Source organism: Anguilla anguilla, chromosome 1, assembly GCF_013347855.1.
Source record: "Anguilla anguilla isolate fAngAng1 chromosome 1, fAngAng1.pri, whole genome shotgun sequence".
NCBI lineage: Eukaryota > Metazoa > Chordata > Actinopteri > Anguilliformes > Anguillidae > Anguilla > Anguilla anguilla.
In genome coordinates this window covers 30,591,319-30,613,658 of record NC_049201.1, presented here as the reverse complement: position 1 = coordinate 30,613,658, position 22,340 = coordinate 30,591,319, and the positions used below count along the sequence as shown (strand labels likewise).

The window sequence follows — 22,340 nt, the reverse complement described above, 5'->3', positions numbered from 1 at the left end:
CTGCTATCTCCATCCCTGCGCAGGTTCAGAAAACAATGTCTCAAAATTTGGCCAGGTTATTTCTCAAAGTGTACACTACACTCTAGTGTACTAAAATAATGAGCTATGAAATTATTTGCACTGCTTACATCAAATTTAGGCTATTTATTGAATTCGTATTGATATTTGTGGCAGTTTTGTTTAGCATGCAGTTACCTGGGAGATAGTGAGGGGACAGCTTGCTAGCTATCAAGTTTGCTACTGTTTTTTTTCTATAGAGGGAACTCCTGAGAGCTGCACTCTATGGCAGTGGCTAATAGCATTAATTTTTTAACCCCTCGGCCAAATCAGAATCCTATTTATAAATCTGCATGCTTCAAGTCACTTTGTCAAAATAAAGTATTATTTTATGTAACTGTCATGAGGCTTATCCAACATGCAATAACTGAACCATAAAACAAACATCTTGATATGACAAATATGAAGCTATGTTCATGACAGTGCTGTGGAGGCTTTATCGTGTATAGTTAGTAATAAAGTGTTACGAAAACCCATACTTTCAAATCACAAACCTTGCTATTATTTTTCTGTAAAAGCACCGAGGATGTGTGAATTAAAATTAGGCAAAACTACATTATGAGGAACTGTTTTCATACTGGAATCAGAGGCTTATTGTTTAAGACTGCTTATCCTTAGCATCAATCATGTGCCTTATGTCTTCCCAGTTCCTGGTAGGACTCCTCCTAAGGGCAATTTCCTCAGAGTAAATCGATGTTTTGTCTTGATCATTTCAAGAACTATTATTAACTTAAAGTAACAATTGTTTGAGTGGTTTGGGTTTGGCTGTCTATTTACTAATTTTTCTGACATAATGAAGGAAGTTAACAAAAAAAATATTTATTGTAATTGTAGGCTTACTGTGAAAATCCCTCTGAGAAAGGTCAACAACAACAGGGACCCCATATTACATTACAGGCATTTAGCAGACGCTCTTATCCAGAGCGACTTACACAACTTTTACATAGCATAACCTGTCGGTTACAAGCCCAGTTCCTTACCCACTGTGCGTCACTCCATATTTCATTTATAATGTTTTCTATACTATTTTGTTGAAAATCTGTTTCAAAACAATGAGGTCATTCAGTGGCCCTGGACTAAAATCAATCAATATTTATGCTGAACTATTACTTTCTCTTAGGGAACAGTGTGTAAAGTTAAAGGTAGACTTGACCATGCTGACTGTTACCCAAAGGAAAAGCAGATGCTTCCAGATACTTCTGGTTGTGCTGCATGCATCGGGTGCAACGTTTTGGGTAGTAATTTCTTTACCCACCCAAACCTAGAAAATGAAATCAAAAGCTGCATCATGTCAATCCAAAAATGTTATGCTATGCTCATGTCACACAGGCTATGTGAGTCAAACCTCAAGGCAACTGAAAACAAGGCTATCAGATCACATGAGTTCGGTTAAAAGGTTAGATCTCAACTCATCTATTGCTAGATACTTAGCTGAGAATGGACACATACTGTACATGTGCTTAAATACATAGGAATTACAAATGTAGTTTTCCTAGGGAGAAGACATGGTGATATTTATAAAAATAATAAACACTAGGCTAATAAACTGGAAGCTATCAAACAGAGCAGAGAACTAAGCACAAACAACCTACACAAGGAGTGTTATATTGTGCCTACTGGAAGCTGAGATCCTCAGCTGTGTCCATATCCAGATGAGCTTAGAGGTGGCTCAGTCGAGAGTAGTTTTCGGTCAGTGATGTCCATACCCTGGCCCGAATGAGACCCTGCAAAGTCTCATAGAAACTGTGGAACTGGGAGCTGGAAACCAGAAGGTTGTAGATTCCAGTCCTGAAACTCTTTCACTCCGAAACTTTATTTGGCAGAGACTACATTTCTTCTGTTGTTGACAACCTTTATAGCGCCTAACCACATCTTTTCTGTTTCTTTTTCCCTGGGGCTTCTGCCACTCCAGTGCCTTCTCCTCTTTATGAGAAGAGGGGAGGCATTATGATATAATTCAAACCAAGGAGGGGACCATTTAAACCAGGGGTCCTCAACCATTAGCCCGAAGAAACACAGGGTCTGCTGTTTTTTGTTCTATCATTGAAACATCAATCAATTCAGATCCAAGAGACCAAGAGGCGAGTTAGGTGTGTAATCAACGAAAACCTCAGCACAAACCCAGCAGAAACACAGTCCCTGCCTAAAGGAAGCTACCCATATATGATCAAATGACAATTTGCAATGCTGTTGCATGACTAGGTGATATTTTGTGTTGATTATTAAATGTTTTATTAACTTTTTTTATTCAGAAGCAGCTTAGAAAACCAAAAAGAGTGGATCTTTTGAAAAAGCCAAGGACAGACTTGAGGGCAACAAATAGAAAAACATCAACGATGCCATTGTGGACCATAACGTTTTGCACAATAAAGTTATTTTTGAAACCCACTTAAAGAGGTTGAGAGCCACTGTCACAGGATATAGTGGCAGTACCTTTATCGGTACCTGTTACATCAGATTATTGGAAGTATACACAGAACCACCAGTCAGCCCACTTCCCAGCTCCATCTCCTTGTATGGATACTGTCAAAATTATATATATATATATCATATAGTATTTTAAACCAAACCACACAAGCTTACAAGTCAGCTGAGTTTTTTACTAATTCATTATTATTATTATTATTATTATTATTATTATTATAATAATAATAATAATAATAATAATAATAATAATAATCTCAAATCTCAAAGCGCGACAACCGTAGAGGCTTCAAGAAATGACCCATTTATGCCATCTTACCTTTTTGCCTAGACATGGTATTATTCTTCTGAAGGCCTTCCTCCCCGATGTTGAAAAGGCATTTGATGGAAGCCTGGGTACCCCCCTTCCTTGACCCTTCCTGTCTCACTGCACTGACTAAGCCTGGCATAATGAACCACTTGACTGCTCGTGCAGACAACTGCCTGATTCTGTTTTCTTTTCAAAGGAATACGACGTTGCTGGGCTCTCTCGTCTGTCTCTCTCTTATGCTCTTTTTAGTTCTTCCAATGCTTCCTCTTCTTTGTCTACTCTTCTGGCTACACACAAGCCTCAGTTTGCTCACTCGTATTGCTATCCTTGCTGGAGACTGGCACTGGCCCTGCCACTGGTTGTTTCCCCTTGGTGGGCCGAAACCAAGACGTACTGTGCAGGGATGTTTTTTAAGTACTGAGAAGTTCTTCTTGTGGCTTGTGATCTTCCCAAGTGGTTGAGGCAGGCATTTATAAACAAAAGGGTTTTTGTTCACTTTGGAGATGTCCTGCTTGGCGCCCTGATATTTCAGTGGCTTAGGGGCTATGACACACCTCGTAGAATGATCTGACTTGATTTGTCTAAAGTGGTTTCATAGCTGTCTGGTACTCTTTGTGTGTATGTGTGTGTGTGTGTGTGTGTGTGTGTGCACGTGTGTGCACAGGTATGTGAGTGCGTCTGTGAGTGAGGGTGAAATTACGGCCTTGACTTAACACAAGTGTTTTAATGAGTGTGTATGCATTTGTTTGTGTGAGACAATACTGATAATCATGAATTGCATTGATATAGCACTTTCCATGAGCTCTAAGTGCTTTCCAGTGAAGGGGGAAACTATTCTCAATCACCACCAATATGTATCAAGTGATGCCACCTTAGTAATGACAAAAACATACTATCAGCCTAAGCATTGTTTTGCCTAATGTCTATGCATCCATCACTGTGTTAAGCCTGGTCTTAAACAACTCAGCAGTATGTGCATCTACCAAGAATCCTGCCAATCTATTCCGCTCATTAACAAATCTTTGTGTGAAAAATCCTTTCAAGCATCAGTTGCAGAATTTTCAGATCTAGTATATTGTTAAACATCACAACAGCTCCAAGCCAGCAGAACAGCTTGTGACTGAGCAAGGTAAAACACAGAATTAGACATTTTTGATCATGGACTTCCATCTGTGAGGAGTACAGAGGGAGTCAGTGCAGTCACATTTACAAAGATAAGTTGTGTAGTAGCTGTATCATTATTTTGAAGAAATCATTGCATTTGGAACTGTCTGCTGCCACTTGAGTGCCAGGCTTTAAAATAGAAAGGATTCCATCACAGTGACAATTTCCATCACAATTTAGACCAGGGGTCCTCAACCATTATCCAGAAGAGATACAGGGTTTGCTGTTTTTTTGTTCTAACATTGAAACATCAGTCAATTCAGATCCAAGAGACCAAGACTGAGGCAAGTTAAGTGTGTAATCAATGAAAACTGTTGCATGACTAAGTGATATGTTGTGTTTATTATTAAATGTTTTATTATTTTACATTTTTATTTTATATTTTATTATTTTATATTTATATTATTTATATATTTATAAGCAACTTAGAAAAGCAAAAAGAATGGATCTTTTGAAAAAGCCAAGGACAGACCTGAGGGCAAGGCTTTAAAATAGAAAGGATTCCATCGCAGTGAAAATTTCCAATAGTCTCAAATTGTCTCAAATTTGATAACTTCAGACTCAACTTCAAAGACTTGGACTTGAAGACCTATGACTTGTGACTAACTTTGGACTTGAAACGAAGTGACTTAAAACAATGTGATCAGATGCAGCAGCCTGTAGCAGAAGGCAGAGCGTCATGATTGGCTGAATCACAATAAACTGTTCATTTGAAGAAGAAATAAAAAGAACTATGAGTAATACAAAGGCGATAAAATGTGCTCCCAAAGATAATCAGCTTTTTGTACAAAAAGTAGGCCATCATCAAGACAAGAGCAACCCGCAAGATTTACAACAAAAATTCAGATGTAAGTGCCACAACTTCAAACCTTGTTTGGCACTTGAAGTTACAAAAGCAAGGGTAAGAACATACTGGTTAGCCAGCGGATTTTTGCTAGCCCAACAAACACAGCACTGTGTTTGTCCATGTTTACTTGAAACAGCAATAAATTCTTTCTGCATAAAGATCTGATTATAATATGCTTTACTAGCTATTACATAGGAAGACATAATTCTGTTGGTTTGAGAATTTAAAACATTAAATTAAACACACATAAGGACTTGTTTAGGACTCAAATTTTTAACTCAGTGGCTTGACATGATCACCGTAATTTGAGACTTCCCTGTTTTTGCTTGGGGCTTAATTATTGGGACTTCAAGCTCAAGATTTGAGGCTTATGCTTGTTACTGCAAAACTACGACTTGATGAGGTTGTTGAGGATGAAATACTAATCTTCAAAAATCCCATTTGATAGAGTAACTCACAATTGAACCTTTTTTGCGCTTTCTTAAACCTTTGTCCATCCACATGAATTACTGATCTGTGCATATCGACGGCGCAACACTATGACGTAGGCATAACTTCACACAAATTCACACCAATCGTTACTTTTATATGTGCCGCGCTGCCATGTGGACCAGTTAAAGGAGATTGTGTATTATTTGCAATGAGAAAAGCAACACGCAGAGACAGTTGGTTGGACGAACGCAGTCACATGAATGGTATTATCGTTTTGCTTTTAACGAAATAGCGGTTTCAAAATGAATGTGTTTTAAATAATTTTGCTGTGTATATCCTGACTTATTTGGTACCACGCACTCAAATGGATATTTTCGTATGTTCCCAGGTGACTGTGAAAATCACAGAACATTTCTGTGGTGAAAGCCAGTGCTGTACATATCTGTTGTGAAAGCCATGTCGCCTTTATTTATTACGTAGGAAGTTCAAAGGTCAAGGGCGGTTTGCACTGACAGGTTAAACGTGCGAGCGCTTGTATTCTGTAGCTAACGTTAGTTACTGCAAAATAACATTGCAACTGCTAGCAAACGTTAGCTAGTCTAGAGATGTTGACTGTGCAGCGGTGCACAGGAATGCTGTGCAGATTCAACCATATTCCCAGGTAAAATAATATGTGAATAGCCAGTGGTCTGCGAGGGGCTGTTGTAATGTAACAGTTAGATGGCCATCTTGATATGACAAGAACATGGCTAGCTAGCGCCATAGGCTAACTGTTTATTTCTGTGTTGCTTTTTTCTTGGTTTGTTAATTCCCATTCATACTGGCATTAGTGCCAGTTTACGTCCAAATGTTGTTGTCGTCCATTCATTGCTAACTTGGATAACATAGCAAAATGAGTGACAGCATAACGTTACGCCAGTGTGATTTACTAACTTTATAATATTAGAAATACTATTAGCTAACTGCATTTTAAAGTTTTTATTAGGGTGTTAAATTGGCTGCATCGAATCCTGCAATCTTAGCTTTTACCATGATAAGAGATTTGTTAGGACTTTGTGCTTAGCTTTCATTATGTGACATCTCTGGTGATGCATTGCAAACCATGCTGCCAAGCAGTTAGCTAACATGGAAAATCATTGTTATACAAGTTAAGTTGAAAGTTGTTATTTAGGCTAAACTTTGCTACAGTCTAACTGCGTAGCAGTGTTGGAAGGCTGCCCTCATTTCACCCGCCGTTGAGAATGTTGCTAGTCTAGCGCTTTATTTTTTGTATCGTCACTGATTGCATAACTAGGGACTGCGTTCAAATTAAGAAAAGCGCGACATGTTTATACACTAAAAGACTAGGTTGGATTGAACGTCCAGTTGCAAGCGTTTGTGTGAGTTAAGATGTGACACAGTTCTTAAATTCACATTCGTTAAATTCGTGTTCTAGTTAGGCCAACTCTGAAGGGTGTGCGTTTACGACCCATATCCTAGAGTTCAGTGGATCGACCTGACAAAATCTGTAAGGGCTCTGTGCGTAGGTCAAATAGAAATGAGAGAAATAATGAGAACCGCTGTCTAGCACGCCTACACGTTTGAGAATGATGAAGCGATTGCAAATTATGTAGCCCAACAAGTAATGTAACTTGTGGAGCTATGTTAAAATATTATACGAACCCTTTGGAGTTGTGATAGTGTGGTGCTTAAAATTTCAAGCTGATATTTATTTGGACGACATTAAAAGCATAAAAGCTCCAAAGAATGCTCCTATTGATTTTGGCCACGTTTAACGTATGAAAACAAACATGCTTTCAGATTGTTGCAGAACGTTGCTAGCAAACAGTTTTGACAGAAAGGACACTTGTCTGCTGTTTCTCACAGACTACATCAAAAGAGAGGTAGATGAGGGTAAATTTTGCAGAATGGTAATGCTGGACCTCCAGAAAGCATTTGATACAGTGGGTCATGTTATCTTGTCAATGAAGCTCAAGGCTCTGGGCTTCAATGATGGAGCTTTTAAGTGGGTCAGTTCCTATCTAGAAGGTAGACAGCAGATGGTGGGTGTTAATGGAGTATTCTCCAATCCCAAGACTGTGGAATGTGGTGTCCCACAGGGGAGTGTTCTGGGTCCACTCTTCTTCTTTACATCAATGACCTTCAGCTTGATCCTGTGACCTCTTCCTGTATGCTGACGACTCTGCCCTGCTTGTTTCCCACAAAGACAAAAGCGCAGAAAGTCAGTGACTGGTTAAGGGACAATAAGCTGTCCCTCCATAAAGGGAAAACTGAGTCAATCTTGTTTGGGTCCAAGGTTAGACTAAGGAAATCCCCTGGTTTTAGAGTTGTGGTAGGAGACACATTGATTACAGAGAAGGAGTCTGCGAATTATCTTGGTTGTGTTCTTGATAATCATCTATCTGGAGAGAGCAGGGCACTGAAAGTTCTTATAAAGATTAACTATAAGATCAGATTCTTAGCCAGAATCTCCATATTTCTCAATCAAGTGGCTATGGTAACACTAGCAGGTGCTCTTATACAGTCCCACTTCGACTAATGCTTGTTGATCTTGGTTCAACAGTGTCCCAAAAGTTTTTAAAAACAAACTGCAAACATCGCAAAACAAGTTAGTTAGGATCATATTAAGGTTACCAGCATGTACTCACCTCGAACCCTCACACTATGAGAGCCTAAGATGGCTCAAGTTTGAAGACAGAGTGAAGCAGATAAAGTCGTGCCTAGTTCATAGGTTTTTTTATGGTGAAGTACCAAGATATTTCAGCGACTGTTTTAATAGTGTCAGGGATACCCATTCGTACTCCACTAGAGTGAGCTCCACTGATTTTGTGCTTGTTAGGTTCAGGAGTCGTATAGGAAAGGAGTCATTTTTATATTCTGCGGCTGTTCTTTGGAACAGTTTGCCTAGAGATCTGTAAACAACAAGAAATGCAAATTTATTGAAGTCCTGTTTGCAAAAATGGATAAGTGGTGACCTTTAAAAAGGACGAGGCTGTGTACATGCCTTACTGTATTACTGATTATTTTGTATTATATGTTGTTTTTGATGATGATGATGTTAAGATGATGCTGATAATGATAGTGATGATGATGATAATGATGATGATGATATAGCCTATGTCTAAGCAGTGGGCACAATGGCCTTCTATGGCATTTTAGGTGCTGACATTGGATTAAGTTAATCTAATTGGATGTGCAATTTGAGATGTTTGGGATTATGTAATACTGATGCTGATAGGTAGTTTGATTCGGTGTTGATCTACTGATGTTGTTGATGTGTTGGATGTTGTGTTGTAATTTATGCTGCTAAAACACATTTTTTGCATGCTGCCTAACCACACACACATTTCCAAAAAAGGACCACAGTGTAAATAATCTATTAGCTTTATTGTGTCTATCCTTGATAGTTTTATTTTAAATAATGTGTATGATAAGCTTGGTTCAGATGCATGTTTTTCTCTTTTTAAAAATTATCGAATAAAATCAATCAATCAACCAATCAATCAATCAATCAAGGAAGCAAAATACGTTTCGGACATTAACCTCACCCTTAATTAAAATATTTCAAAAGGGGCTTCTGTTGGCACAAGTTCAGACCAGTCAGAGGAGAGCTTGCTGTATGGGCAAAGATTAGAATATTTTTTTTCTCCTTCAGTGAAATGTAAATGAAAGTATATCTTATAATATTTGACTACAGGTGCGCCATCTCCCTGAGCTGTGTGGTGTCCTCGAAGCAGAAGCACACCCTTCCCGATCTAACGTACGACTATGGGGCCCTGGAACCGCACATCAGTGCGGAGATCATGCAGCTGCACCACAGCAAACACCACGCCACATATGTCAATAACCTCAATGTCACAGAGGAGAAATACAAGGAGGCATTAGCCAAGGGTGAGTTTGCCTCACTACAAGAAAGTGCCCATGTGTGTTGAATTTTGTGTGACTTTATTGACTACCCATGGCTCTGGAAGACAACAACAGAACAGATTTTATAGATCAACTGTTGCTTTAAGGGAGTAGCATGGTGGTTGAACGTGACACTTCCCAGTTGTCTTTAGGCAACAACAAAAGAAATGTGCATAATTTTTTTATTATTCAGTCATTTCAATGTACTTTAAAACGTATTTTTCTAAGCCTAAATTTCCCACTATAAAAGTTCACCCGAACCGTCTGGGCGTGGTAATGAGAACTGTCAGTTAGCTATGATTGACAGACCGTGCCCCGTTACCATAGCTACCCCCATGATACACGCTCTTTTTGGGAGACTTTTCACAAGCTAGCTAGCTTAGTAGTATATCAAGTATCGATAGATAGCTAAGGTAAGGACGTTGACTTATATCCAATTATAATTTTTGCTGTCTAGCTAGCCAAGTTAAGATAAAAGCACAACTATAACGTCCTCATAAAAGCAAACTAGCTAACTAACGTTATCGATAACATTGCCTTATGAAAGCAAGCTAGCTAACGTTAGCTAGCTAGCTAGCTAGCTAGCTAAATGAATATAACCAGAAATGATCTAATAGTCCTTAAAAGGCACTCTAATTTAAGTGAACCTGACGTTAGTCAAATATTTGCATTGTCTTGCCTGTAAGCCAGCGGCGCAAACTATGGGTCTCGAGTTATCCAGGGGTTTACGGGGCCTGGAAAGGGGAGTGGTTACTGTGTTCGTGACGCACCAAGTTGACAACTTTGTCAACCGGTTGAAAATAGGACGATAAATTTAAAACGCATATTTCTTCAAAAATACAGAACAGACATATTTAATACTTTACTCATTGTGTTTCTTCAATGCCTCTTGTGCAAATAGCACATAAAACCTAGAAAGTGTGAAAATCACTATGGTACTCCTTTAAGTCTTTGGTAAATACTGTTCAGCCCATTGTTTTCACCATAATTTTACTATGTGTTCCTCGTTGCACCAACTGTATACTTTTCTAACTAGCGTTCGATGGTCATATTTTTTAAAACAAGACTAGGTCTAAACCTAGTATATGACTGGACCTCTCTGGCCGACCAATGGTGTAACTTCATCACTCAGTCACTCAGTCAGTCACAGACATTCGTTTGTAGGGCTGGCTCCGCTGTTGCGGTCCAGCCAAAAATAATTATAAAAAATAATTGTTATTCTTCTCTATGGATTTCAGGTGATGTTACTGCACAGGTTGCTCTGCAGCCTGCTCTGAAGTTTAATGGTGGTGGCCATGTCAACCACACCATATTCTGGACAAACCTGTCCCCTAATGGAGGAGGGGAACCTCAAGGTAATGCAAGGAGTAAAGAATTTTCACTTTGTGACTGTATAGAAGACCTGGATAAAATGCGCGAGCATCTAATTATTTGTATTTGAAAATGCGGTTTCCTGTATATTTGAATCTTTCTAATAAAATAAAAAAACAAACCGTTACCTGCAGTTAAAGTTCTCAAATGCTAGGCTATTTGGAACCAAATCTTAATTTTCTGTGTTTAGGTGGATCCCACTGATTCTGGCCAGTTTTACGTCAAGTATTTTGTCCAATTTCAAAGATAATACCACTTTTCTTATTCGCACATTAGAGGCAACCCCCTAAAAGTAGCCTATATAACAAATTCCACATTGAGTGAAATAGTATATAATTAAGTATTTTTTCCCCAAAGTAAATTTGTTATCCTCAAATACTTTTTCCCTGCGTATACCTACATATAATGATTACTGTATATGATATTATTTTTATAGTACATACTTCCATATGTCAAGTTAAATTCAGTTTATGAATGTTGTATTGTTGTATTATTCCAAATGAGGTCACTTATAACATTAAAATGCATATTTTCAAATGCATCCAAAATTATTTTTACATCCAGATTTTTAATTGAAAATACTGTTTTTTTTAAATACAAAAGAAAAAAAAAAATATTTTCATATGTGAAAATAGTTCTGAATTTATGTCCAAATAATTTATGTATTTAAATACCATGTGTTTTTAAATGACAAAGAACTACTTCTTTCCAAGAGTATTTTTGGATAGGATACATCAAATACGTTTTTTACGTATGTTTGCTGTACGACCATATTTGAGATTTGCCCTTTTGCACTAATCTGTCAGTCACTATAATAGTTGCAGTATACTTCTCTCTGAAAGAGCAATGTGGTAAGTGATAATTAATAGTGATAAGTAAGCAAACTGATAAATAATATTAAAATATTAAACAGATTACACCAGTGTTTCAAGTTGTAATTTCTTCTGTAAAACCCTTAATGAGAAATTGGTTCACTTTAATTATTTTTTTTTTTTAAATAAATAAATTTACAGTGCATTCGCAGTGAAGTTTTTGGCCTCTTGCTGTCTCGCAGGGGAGCTAATGGAGGCCATAAAAAGAGACTTTGGCTCTTTCGAGAAGCTGAGGGAGAAGATGTCCATGGCGTCGGTTGCTGTGCAGGGCTCCGGCTGGGGTTGGCTGGGCTACGACAAGGAGAGCGGGCGGCTAAGAGTTGCTGCCTGCAGCAACCAGGACCCCCTGCAGGGAACCACAGGTCAGCCACTTCCTACCTGAGGAGCTGTAACTGTACTGTGCACTTGGGACTAGAAGGACATGGGTTCACATCTCTGGTGGAATCAAATCAAATCAAAATTTATTTATATAGCACATTTCACAAACAATTGTCACAATATGCTTCACAGACAACCCTGGCCAAAAACCCCCTCAGGAGCAAGCCTAAGGCAACAGTGGCAAGGAAAAACTCCCTGTAACAGATAGGACAAAACCAAGGACGAAACCAGGCTCAAGGGGGGAACCCATCCTCCTCTGGTCGGCTCAGGGTGTAGCTTTGTCAGTCAGTCAAAGTTCACGCTGATCAAATTAGGCAGCTAAGTGACAATCCTGAGGTGGCGGCTCAGATGATGCGCAGGACTGGGTGGCGATGGCGGGGAGCAGCAGGCAGCGACGGAAGTGGGCAGGGTGGAGACGGTGACAAAAGAGGCCGGACCGCAGCGGCAAAATTCTCGAGATTTGGGGCAAGAGCCCTGTCGGAAGCATGGCGAAGAAAATTGAAAAGGCCATTACAGGGAGTGTAATAAAGTACCAGGAGTAATCTATAGCTGCATAGCTACTAGGATAGGGATTGAGATCCCATGCTGTCATGAGGGGTAGACAACCATAGCCGCCTATCAAGAGCCAGCCCATGTAAAGTGGGGTCACAGCTGATTGACAGGTGACGGTAAGGAAAGTAATCTATGGCTACAGGCTTCTCCCACCCTGTCTCCAGACTATAATTGATTATAAGGAATGGGTTGGAAATAATCCTAATCCATAGCAATTTGAGCAAATCTAGGTCTTACCATAAGCAGGCTTGTGTGTACCACCAATTGTCGGACTCTATTTGTTTCGTTAGCCTGATTCAAGTAAAACCTGAACTAGATCATTAATGTCCAGCTGAAGCATTGAACTCGTTAACGTGTTCTGTGAAAACTGGGCATCTAACATGATCATTTCAAAGGCAGGTGAAGCAAGAGTAGGTAAAAACCCAGCCCTTTACCCATACCACTAACTAGCAAGTAATGTTGTAAAGGGTTTATTGGTAAAGAAGGGGTTTGGATTTTTCCTTTGGAACAAATCATAACCTGCATCCATGACAAATATTTGAGCCATATTACATTTTAAATAGATTTTATTTCAACGGGAGTAAGAAAAAATCAGTAATACTGCTATAACCACTCCTGTCTCAATGCTAATTATAATACTTGTGGCCACTAGGGGGACTGATGTTGTTCTTTCTTAATTAATTAATTAATTAATTTATTTATTTATTTATTTTCTCCTTTTTTAGGTCTTATTCCTCTCCTAGGAATTGATGTGTGGGAGCACGCTTACTATCTCCAGTACAAGAACGTCAGGCCGGATTACGTCAAGGCCATCTGGAATGTTGTGAACTGGGAGAATATTACAGAGAGGTTTCAGTCGGCTAAGAAATGAGACCTGTCACACTACGCTAATGAATACTTCTCATTAGGACATACCCTTGCCAGTACACTTTATGCAGTGATTCAGACCAACTTATAAAACACTTATTCTATAGGCAGGTTGAGTGAATCGGTTCAAAAAATAGTAATGTTCAGATGAGAACGCTGTTTATCCCAGTCATCAGTTTAAAATCCAAAAATGTTAAGAATATGGTTTACTTGTGTTTAATAAAAATATATAACAATTTTGAGTTGTTTGTATTGGACTTCTGCTCACACATTTACAGTTTATCGTAGTAGTGTAGTTGCGAGGGAATTGGAATCTGAAGGTTGTGGGTGTGAGAACCAAATTAGGTATCCCTTATACTGCTTGGTACTTTATTTGACTTACTTCAGTGACATAATCACCAGTACTGTTGGATCAGATTTAAGCAACAATATGAAAGTTTCTTTTTATTTTTTATTTTTGTTGCTTCTTTGTTTTTTGTTTTTTTTTAATCCCAAATTGGAATGTCTAATTGTATTTATAGGCCTGTCTCATTGCTGCAACATCCTTCTTTGGGTCAGAGGAGCACTGATGAGGATGTGCCTTCCTCTGAGACATCTGCATCTAGTCACTGCTCTTCACTGTAGTACTTTAGCTCAGCTTTGCGAAGTCATTGCGTGGGGAAATACACTTCACGCCCAGTCCTGCTTGAGTGAGCCCACCTTTTCCGGGATAATGTGCCCGCTAATAATGCACCAGGCTAAGGGGCTGCCTGCAACAGTCACAGTGATGTCAGGTCATGGGACGTATTTACACACTGGAGCACTGTTGTAAAGGTTTAGACACCCAGCAGCACTTGTAATGCATAACCTGATTATAAGCAGGTCTGGTCAGCACTCGCTGTTTAAGTAGCCTCGCGAGCCAGTCCCTTTTTTCACTTTGTTCAACAGAGCCTGGCCGATGCCTTGACGTTCTAGGCATAAACGAAGGAGGCAACCTTCCCGGGATAGTTGTATTTTCCCAACCAATCAGAGTGCGGAGCGGCGGCGCTCCAAATGTGGTGACGATTTTGGCCAGGCGTAGTCTGACACGTGCACTGGAATAAACATTACCGGAGGCCAACTTTTCCACAGACCCGCATCAGTTCGCCACTATTTGGGGAAAATGGCTAACGTTAATGTCAGAGCACTGACCACACCATCAAAGTTTATCACCGAGATATGCAGAGTCTGTGGTTCGAGGTTCGATAATAAAAGAAACAAACACAGTTTATTTATCGGTGATAAATTTATTTACTTTTTGGTTCAACAATTCCACTTTCTCCTCCATTATTGATTGTAACGGGCAAACAATCAAAACCATTGCTTCTGGCCATTTTTCTGGTATTTATTTGATAGCAGACTGCATACCGTAGGCCACGCTTTAAAATTAAACTTTTGCCAAATCCTGTAGGCAAGCAAGCGAGTACATCTCTGTTCGATAACAGCGTGTCCAAACACACGTGCTGAAGGTTCTTCAATGAAGTCACGCCATGTATTTGGCAAGTCGGTGATATAACAGTATTTAAATCTTCGAATTTGTCCATAATTCTGTTTTTAGCAGATCATTTGGGTTAGCTCGATAGCTTTGTCCTTTTCGCTGGTGTGTTTCAGTCGAGACTTAGATTGCAGTACACGCGGAACAGAGGGAGTGTCGGTGGGGGGGGGGTGAGGAGGGAGAACCGGCACACTGAGACAGACAGTTCGATTAACCAATAGGGAAGCAGCCGCTGGCTCCCAGCGGCAGAGGCTCCTCCCTTTTGCCCCAGAAAGTACATGCGTTCGTCCTGTTTAAGCCACCATGAAAGCCATCAAGAAGGAGGAAATATTAAAATATGACTTCGGCGTACACATACCTAGCTTTAAAAAAGACACATTGACACCAGTAAGTATTTGTTTGAGAAAAATTCTCTCCTGTCCACAAGCAATGTGTGGCACCAATACCTACTGCCATACTAAACTTATCATAAAGTACGAGTGGCATGCTCGGTTTGCATTAGTTCAGATCCAATTCTGTCTTCATTTTAATGTCCACAACAAAATGCTCCAAATGTTTTGTGCTTTTATTGAAAGTGTTTTAACCTTCTGCATCTTCTGCTGGTATGGCAATGCTACTGAGGCACAGAAAATGACTGTCAGAAAAACTGTAACAATGGCCAGTAAACTGTTAAGGGTTACATTACCAAGTATGGAATGCATCTACAGAGGCAGAACGGTGAATAAGGCAAACAACATTGTGGGTGACCAGAGGCACCCCCTTGCCTTGCCTTGCCTCCTCCACCTTGAATTGTTGCCATCTGGGCGACGATATCGCCCCCCTCTATTTACTAAAAATAGATCCAAGTTTTCAATTGTTCCACAAGCCATTAAGTTTTTAAACGGGAAATGCACTAGCACCTTATCCCCCATGCACTTAGACCACTCCTTCCTGGTCACAAAGGATGTCCAGCTGGTCTGGGCAGGAGTTGCCCCCCGTCCTAAGTATTGTTCTTTCTTTTTTTCTTTTTTTACACCTAATTTATTGCAAGGTGCAAAGTATGTGTATGAGTATGTCTATTAGTGATTTTTGTGATGTTATGATGAAATGCCTTGTGATTATGCTGCAAACCAATTTCCCCACAGGGACAAATAAAAGTATCTAACATCTATCATTTAAATCCCGTCAGTTAAATTTCTTTTCCCATTGAATTTTCTGAACTCAGTTCCCTTTGAACAATTTTGAGTAAATTCAACAAACAATTTAAATTCAATATTCTCACCACCACCAGTTCCTTTTATTCTGTCTGTCAATTAGCTAATTCCCCATAATTTGCTTCCCTTTATTCTGAAATGGTTATAAATTCATGCATGGAAAATAACAAATGATTGTGGATCATTTTTTTTATGTAGATAAAAGGGACATTTTTATAATTTTGAAGTCATTTTTGTGCTGTTGTGGTGAGAAGCATTACAGTCAATTATTTTGGTTTTTGTCATTTACATAAATCTATATGATGTTACTTTTCAGTGTCATTATACCTAATAAACAGGGTTGGGCTCAGTCTCATTAATTCATTTCCAGTTACAACTGCCCAAATTCCAATTGCATTCTTTTAATTCCAATTCATGAGAAATTCAATATGCCATGTTTTTTGCTGAAATCATCCCATCTTTTAAATAGAAATTGACCCGTACCCTGCATCTCACGAAATGCAGCTGATTTTTCCTTTTCAAACAACCACTTGTCCAGTAATGCTGCGAACCCTAACAACAGGCTGTTGAGGCAGATGTATGCCCAAAAAGTGATGTAACAGGGTGAAACGTTGCACCACAGCCAGGTGGCACACCTGTAGGGCCACTGGGGTGGAACAAGATCAAGGTAACTGAACTGCAGTGGAAGAGGTGCCACAGCGTGTGCCCAGATCACGTTTCCCAGTCAATAGCACCTCAGTGTGTGGGGCTTATGGGTGGCGGCGTTGCAGGAAATGACTTAGGCTGTTTCAACTGGTTTATAATTTCCGATAATGTTAAATCCTAAAAGATAAGTGTGGTGAAATATAAAATCTTCAATATAAGAATGAATTTCAGAAGTAAAAATAGGCATGATAGAAAGGTATCAGTTATTGCCACTTACATGTATATACAGTGAGCACCATAATTTTTGTTCCAGAACTCTTGGAGCTCTTTTAGGTGTTTTTTAGCAAACTGTAATCTCGCCTTTCTGTTCTTCAGGCTTTTCAGTGGATTGCATCTTGTAGTGTACCCTCCGTAGTCCTGCTGCTGTAGTCTTCTATGTATGGTAGACTTTGACACATCTACACCTGCATCCAGGAGAGTGTTTTTGATCTGTTGGGCTGTTTTCTTCAGGGGGGTTTTCTTCACCATAGAGAGTATTCTCCGGTCATCCACTACAGTGGTCTTCCTCGGTCTACCGGGTCTTTTGACATAATTGAGTTCACCAGTTGTTTTTTTCTTGTTAATGATGAACCAAACTGTGGACTTGGGCATGCCCAGGGCTTTTGCAATGTTCCTGATTGATTGATTTTCATTTCTGAGCCTTATGACGACCAGCTTAATTTGCATCGACACTGCTGTCTTCCACATGTTGTCACACCCCAACAACAATCTCCAAAGGCAATTGCAAAGTCTAGAATCAAGACTAGACATCAACAGCTCTCTTCTGCATTCACTAACGACACAAATGAATACACCTTCCTAACGAAACACATCTGTGAAGCCAATTCAACAAATACTTGTAGTACCTTTAAATGGGGGGACCATGTACTAAAGGTTCTATAATTTCTAAACGGTTCATCCGATATGTATGAAAATACCCTCAAATTAAAGCTGATAGTCTGCGCTTAAACCTCACTGTCATTGTATCCTTTCAAACTCAAAGTGTTAGAGTACAGAACCAAAATAACAAAAAATGTGTCACTGTCCAATAAATTATGGTGCTCACTGTAAGTATACAGTGTGAGAATACTTGAAATATATAGTTTATATCAATTATGCGGAGTATACTATTTTTCCACATGGTATGCAAATGATTTGTAGTCTTCATAAAAAATAAAGATATACATCTTGAGAGACACAGGATAAACTGTGGCTAATGGTGCAGCTTTGCTGTTTTATTTGGTAGGGGGAAAGACACGGTCTGTTTGGTCACTGCTGATCTTTTTGATGAATGAGAAAAAACTGAGCTGACAGATAGAATTGGAAGAAGAGGCCATCGTGCAGGGTTACTGAACAATGTCCACTCAAACAGAAAAGGGAAAGGGAGTGAGATGAACATAACTCATGTAATTGGCATGAGTAAACCTGAAACATCTAGCTAATCCTTACAGAATTTTCTCATTTTTAAATATCATAAATACCAGTGGTGAGTTTAAAGGTTCAAAATCCCCCAAGAGTTGTTAAATATACCAAGAAGTCATAAGTAAGCAATAAGCAATGCTTCAGTATAAATGGATGCAATGAAAATGCAATGTAAAAAAAGAAAAGTTTAAGTCGCTCTGGATAAGAGCATCTGCTAAATGCCTGTAATGTAATTTAATGTAATGCTTGCATTCCAAGTTAAGTAGGGCCTATCTGAACATAGCCTAAATGATATAAATCTCATGACCTGCTGTGGCCTGTTCCCTTGCATGCGGAGAACAGTCATCAGTCATTTCAGAGATGCTGTATCATCCTCACAACACTGTTATTGTTTGCAGGCCCACGTCAGGCCGTCACATTGGAGTCCTCCTAGACAGATCAAGTGTCTGCCCTGAATGCCTATGCAGCAAAGACACGCAACAGCTCTGAGTCACGTCAAATGTGATAGGGCCGTCTTGGCATTTCTGAACTGCCTGTTCAGTTAAATTGTCCTATTCTCCCTGCCTGCAGACTGTTACAAAACATGTAAATAAATGAATAAATAACAGCAGTTACTGAGCCCAGTTTTTAGCTACTTGCATGGAATGGCAGTTTGGTTGAAAAACCCTACAGATCACAGTGCCTCATCAATTACACATACAGAGTGTAAGCCATACACTGTCATTTAATGCTGGCCATGGTATCGGGTGAAACGAGGTGTTGAATAATGCAAGCGTCTCCACCGCTGCTCCATGTGTCACTGCCTTTATGCCAAGGTATCCGTCACATCAGTGGGAAATTGCTAACACTACAGTTATGTGCTTTTTGTACAAAGGCCAAAGAGGTGACGTGGGGACTCAGTCTGGGACCACTGCTTGTGCCAATCGTGGCCAATCGCAACCAGGTCTCACGTCTTTGCGTTTAAAAGAAGGCTGGCGCCATTTTGCAAAAGTGTGTCCAGTCCCTCTGTTATTTGGTGTAGTGAAAATGGATGTCAAGAAAGGCTTGTTTAAATGGGGACCACTGATTCCAGCCAGTTTTGAACAAAGTATCATGCTTTTTCCAATTACAAAGATTTTCATTTTGATATTCATGCTCTGGAGGCGATCCCCTTAAAAGAATATAACAGTTCCTTGTTGTGGCCGATTGGGTTGGAAGTTAAATTTCCCTGAAAACTCTGAAAACTGAGTTTTATAGTCCAATACATTATAGCTGTGCACCAGATGGCAAGCTCTAATTCCAATTTAAGACATACATCAGACAATTATCCTGGGGATTATATTAAATAGTTGCCATTGTGAATGAACAAACCTGTTCTTCAACAGACAAAAGTGTAACGCAGGGTTGCTAATTGTAGGCTACTGGGTTGACTGGTGCTCACCCAAAAACTCTACTAAATTGTATCCAATACCTGAGACCTCCAGGGCAATGTATCTCTGGGCTTCTAAATCTGTTTATCCTCATGAACTTTTAATATGAGTGACCTGTGACACTGTTTTTGTACATATAATTACAAAATTAGTATTTATAACTGTACTATATTCTGTAAGGTTGCCAAAATAATTGGATAAAAATGGTGAAGGAGAGTTGGACTTTATGAATGGACAACTCCTGATGGTGGGATACAAGATGTTTAAAAAGACTATAGTTCTGTTAAATATTGTCTGTATTACTCACATCCTTGAAGGTTTTTGAGCTTGTGAGGTAGAACAAGGCATCACGAAACCAAAAATGGGTGGAGCTACTATGCCATCATTGACTGCATTGATTCATTTCATTGTGGTTTTTTGTGGAGAGCAAAATTGTTGATTGGCGCAGTCAAGTTAATGATTACCCACCATTATGCAGTTGCCCCAGTTATGGGGCTCATGAAATATTACTACCATCCCTAAAGGATTGGTAATATAGGCTAATAAGGTTTACATTTATATTCTGACTTGATGAAGGATGTTTGAGCCACTATGCATGGATGATTTACAATCAACCATATACTAGAAAAAGAAATCATTGAACACAATTTCAAGCAGCCTAGACCTTGTTCCGTTAATTGTGTTTCTCACAAATTGAGCCATTTGGGAAAACAGGTTAGTGATAATAATGGAAAAGGCATGGATAGCTGCATCTACTGTATGAATTTACATTGAGTTATTTGCAATCCAAATCATTTGACACAACACACATAACCAGAATTTTTTGATGTTTCTGCTACCAGTAATCCAATAATCCAATAATCCAATAATCAAGGCCTCCTACTGAATACTAGCTAACGATTAACAAACTCTGATGGAAAACAAACTTTTATGTTTATAAAGAATTTTCTGCCCTTTGGATATGTACGAACTGTGACTCTCGTGTCCCGATCTGATGGACAGTGTGGCAGAAGGAGTATGGGATACGTACCATGCCGATGACATAGACACATCACCACAGGTGCAGGTTTCTGCCCGTCTCTGCCAGGTGCTGAGCTCGAAGGCTAACCGGCGCTATCGCCTACATCGGCTGCGATAAGCTCGCTGGCTCATAGCTGTCATCGTCCCCCTGGGGATGACCTGGTTCTTCCATGTGTATTTAAAGTGGAAGAAGGTAAGAGATTCTACAGTTACAATCCACCTCAGTCCAACTGCGGCTACCCTCTACACCATTTCTGTATCCCACAACAATCTCTTCTTACCAAAAGTGAAGCCTGGGCCCTCTATAACACAAGACCTGTCTTACTGGCTTCCAACACAAAATCCAAAGTTGCAAAATAGGAATTTAGCTAAGATAAAACAGACCACTTTATAAAGGATTGAAAATGTGTATGTGCGATGCTATATTCATTTTCAGTGCCTACCAGAATGTTTAGAATATAACATAAAGCATAGTATATATACATATTATGCATATAAGCATACATATTTTAAAATCTCTTTTTTACACGTAGATTGTGTGTGAATAGTTCACAGTCACTTATCTTGACATTGTGGAAGCGGATGATGGTGCCTTTTGGCAGGAGAGAAACACAATGATTTAAAAGGTAAAGCTATTACACTATGTAAACTAGAAATCAAAGAGTGTTATAAATCTTTGTTTCACCTGGGGGGTTGTTATATGCAATCCAGATAATTCTAACCCTCAGTTTTCAAATTGAGAGTTACCTTTAGAGTTTTAATTTAGAATTATTGGCAGATTACAGTAAGTATACTAGAAACCTGTAGTATACCTGTAGGCAGTGGAGAGGAACCTTCAGCTCTGAAAAATGCAAGCTTAATGACAGACAGACTCCATGTTCAGAGACAGACTGATGGAACCCCTATGCACTAGGGCCTGGTGAGTATACCCGATGTCTCCTGTCTAAGAGATGCACCTTGTTTCCAGTCTGAATGGAAGGGTTGCCATGGTTATACTGAGGCTAAGTACTGTAAGGTCTACTCTCCCCCACCCAATCCGTCTTCTCTCCTCAGAATAAGAAAGATTCATAAAATATTCCATAACATAGCCTTAAGAATAAAGGCTTATTGTTTGTTTCTATTTGTTTAAGTGTTCATAAACTTGAGGCAATTATTATATTGCATAGTGTTTCATTGACGTTTTCTAGAACAGGAAGTTGATAATCTGGCAATGTACTCCGCTAGTTTTTCCAAGGACCAACAGAACTTCACATTAAGCTTTTTAAACAGGATTTATGCTCGAAAGGTGGGCTAATGAATGGTAGGCCCACAGTTTTAATTCCTTTGCTATTCCTGTCTAGTAGTTGCCTAATTAATTGGGATTAATCCATTTGATTATGTAATGGAGTTGTTTGGCAAGGTAATAATGGAGATAGTGGAGTCTAAAGGTTTGAACCAGGTAGGTGTGGGTTGAACAGGGATCACTGAGAAGAAATCTATTTTATTTTTGATAGTATTGTCCTTTTGATAGTATAGTTTAAGCCAATGAGAGATAGTGGTTGTGGTTCATCCAACATTGAAGATCATCATCTATTGTTTTGCGTAGTTGGTTGAAATTGAGTTTCAGATTCAGATTCTTTAATGACCACACAGCCAAGGCTGGTGGAATTTGTTAGCGGTATAGTATAGTAAAGAAAACAGCAGGGTCCCAACATTTAACACCAACATCACAATAATTTATAACACAGTACAACATGGAACATCCCAGACAATTTAACACAGTACAATATGAGACATCATAGACACAGGATATGACAGACAGCACACAAAAGGACAGGTGATTTGCAGAGGGAGTTCAGAGTTCTTATGGCAGTGGGATAGAAACTGTTTTTGAAATGGGTTGTTTGAGAACCACTCCGACAACTTATTATGAAATATGA

The 22,340-nt window shown here is 39.2% G+C and overlaps 1 protein-coding gene across 1 annotated transcript; it reads left to right on the top strand.

Annotated features, from left to right (window-relative positions):
* Nucleotides 1-5,723: 5,723 nt before the first annotated feature.
* Nucleotides 5,724-13,416, top strand: LOC118224150 (superoxide dismutase [Mn], mitochondrial). The gene is made up of 5 exons (XM_035411416.1): nt 5,724-5,895; nt 8,932-9,125; nt 10,379-10,495; nt 11,566-11,745; nt 13,039-13,416. The coding sequence occupies exons 1-5, from the start codon at nt 5,840-5,842 to the stop codon at nt 13,182-13,184; spliced, it is 693 nt and encodes a 230-aa protein (XP_035267307.1). The 5' UTR covers nt 5,724-5,839; the 3' UTR covers nt 13,185-13,416.
* The last annotated feature ends 8,924 nt before the right edge of the window (nt 13,417-22,340 follow it).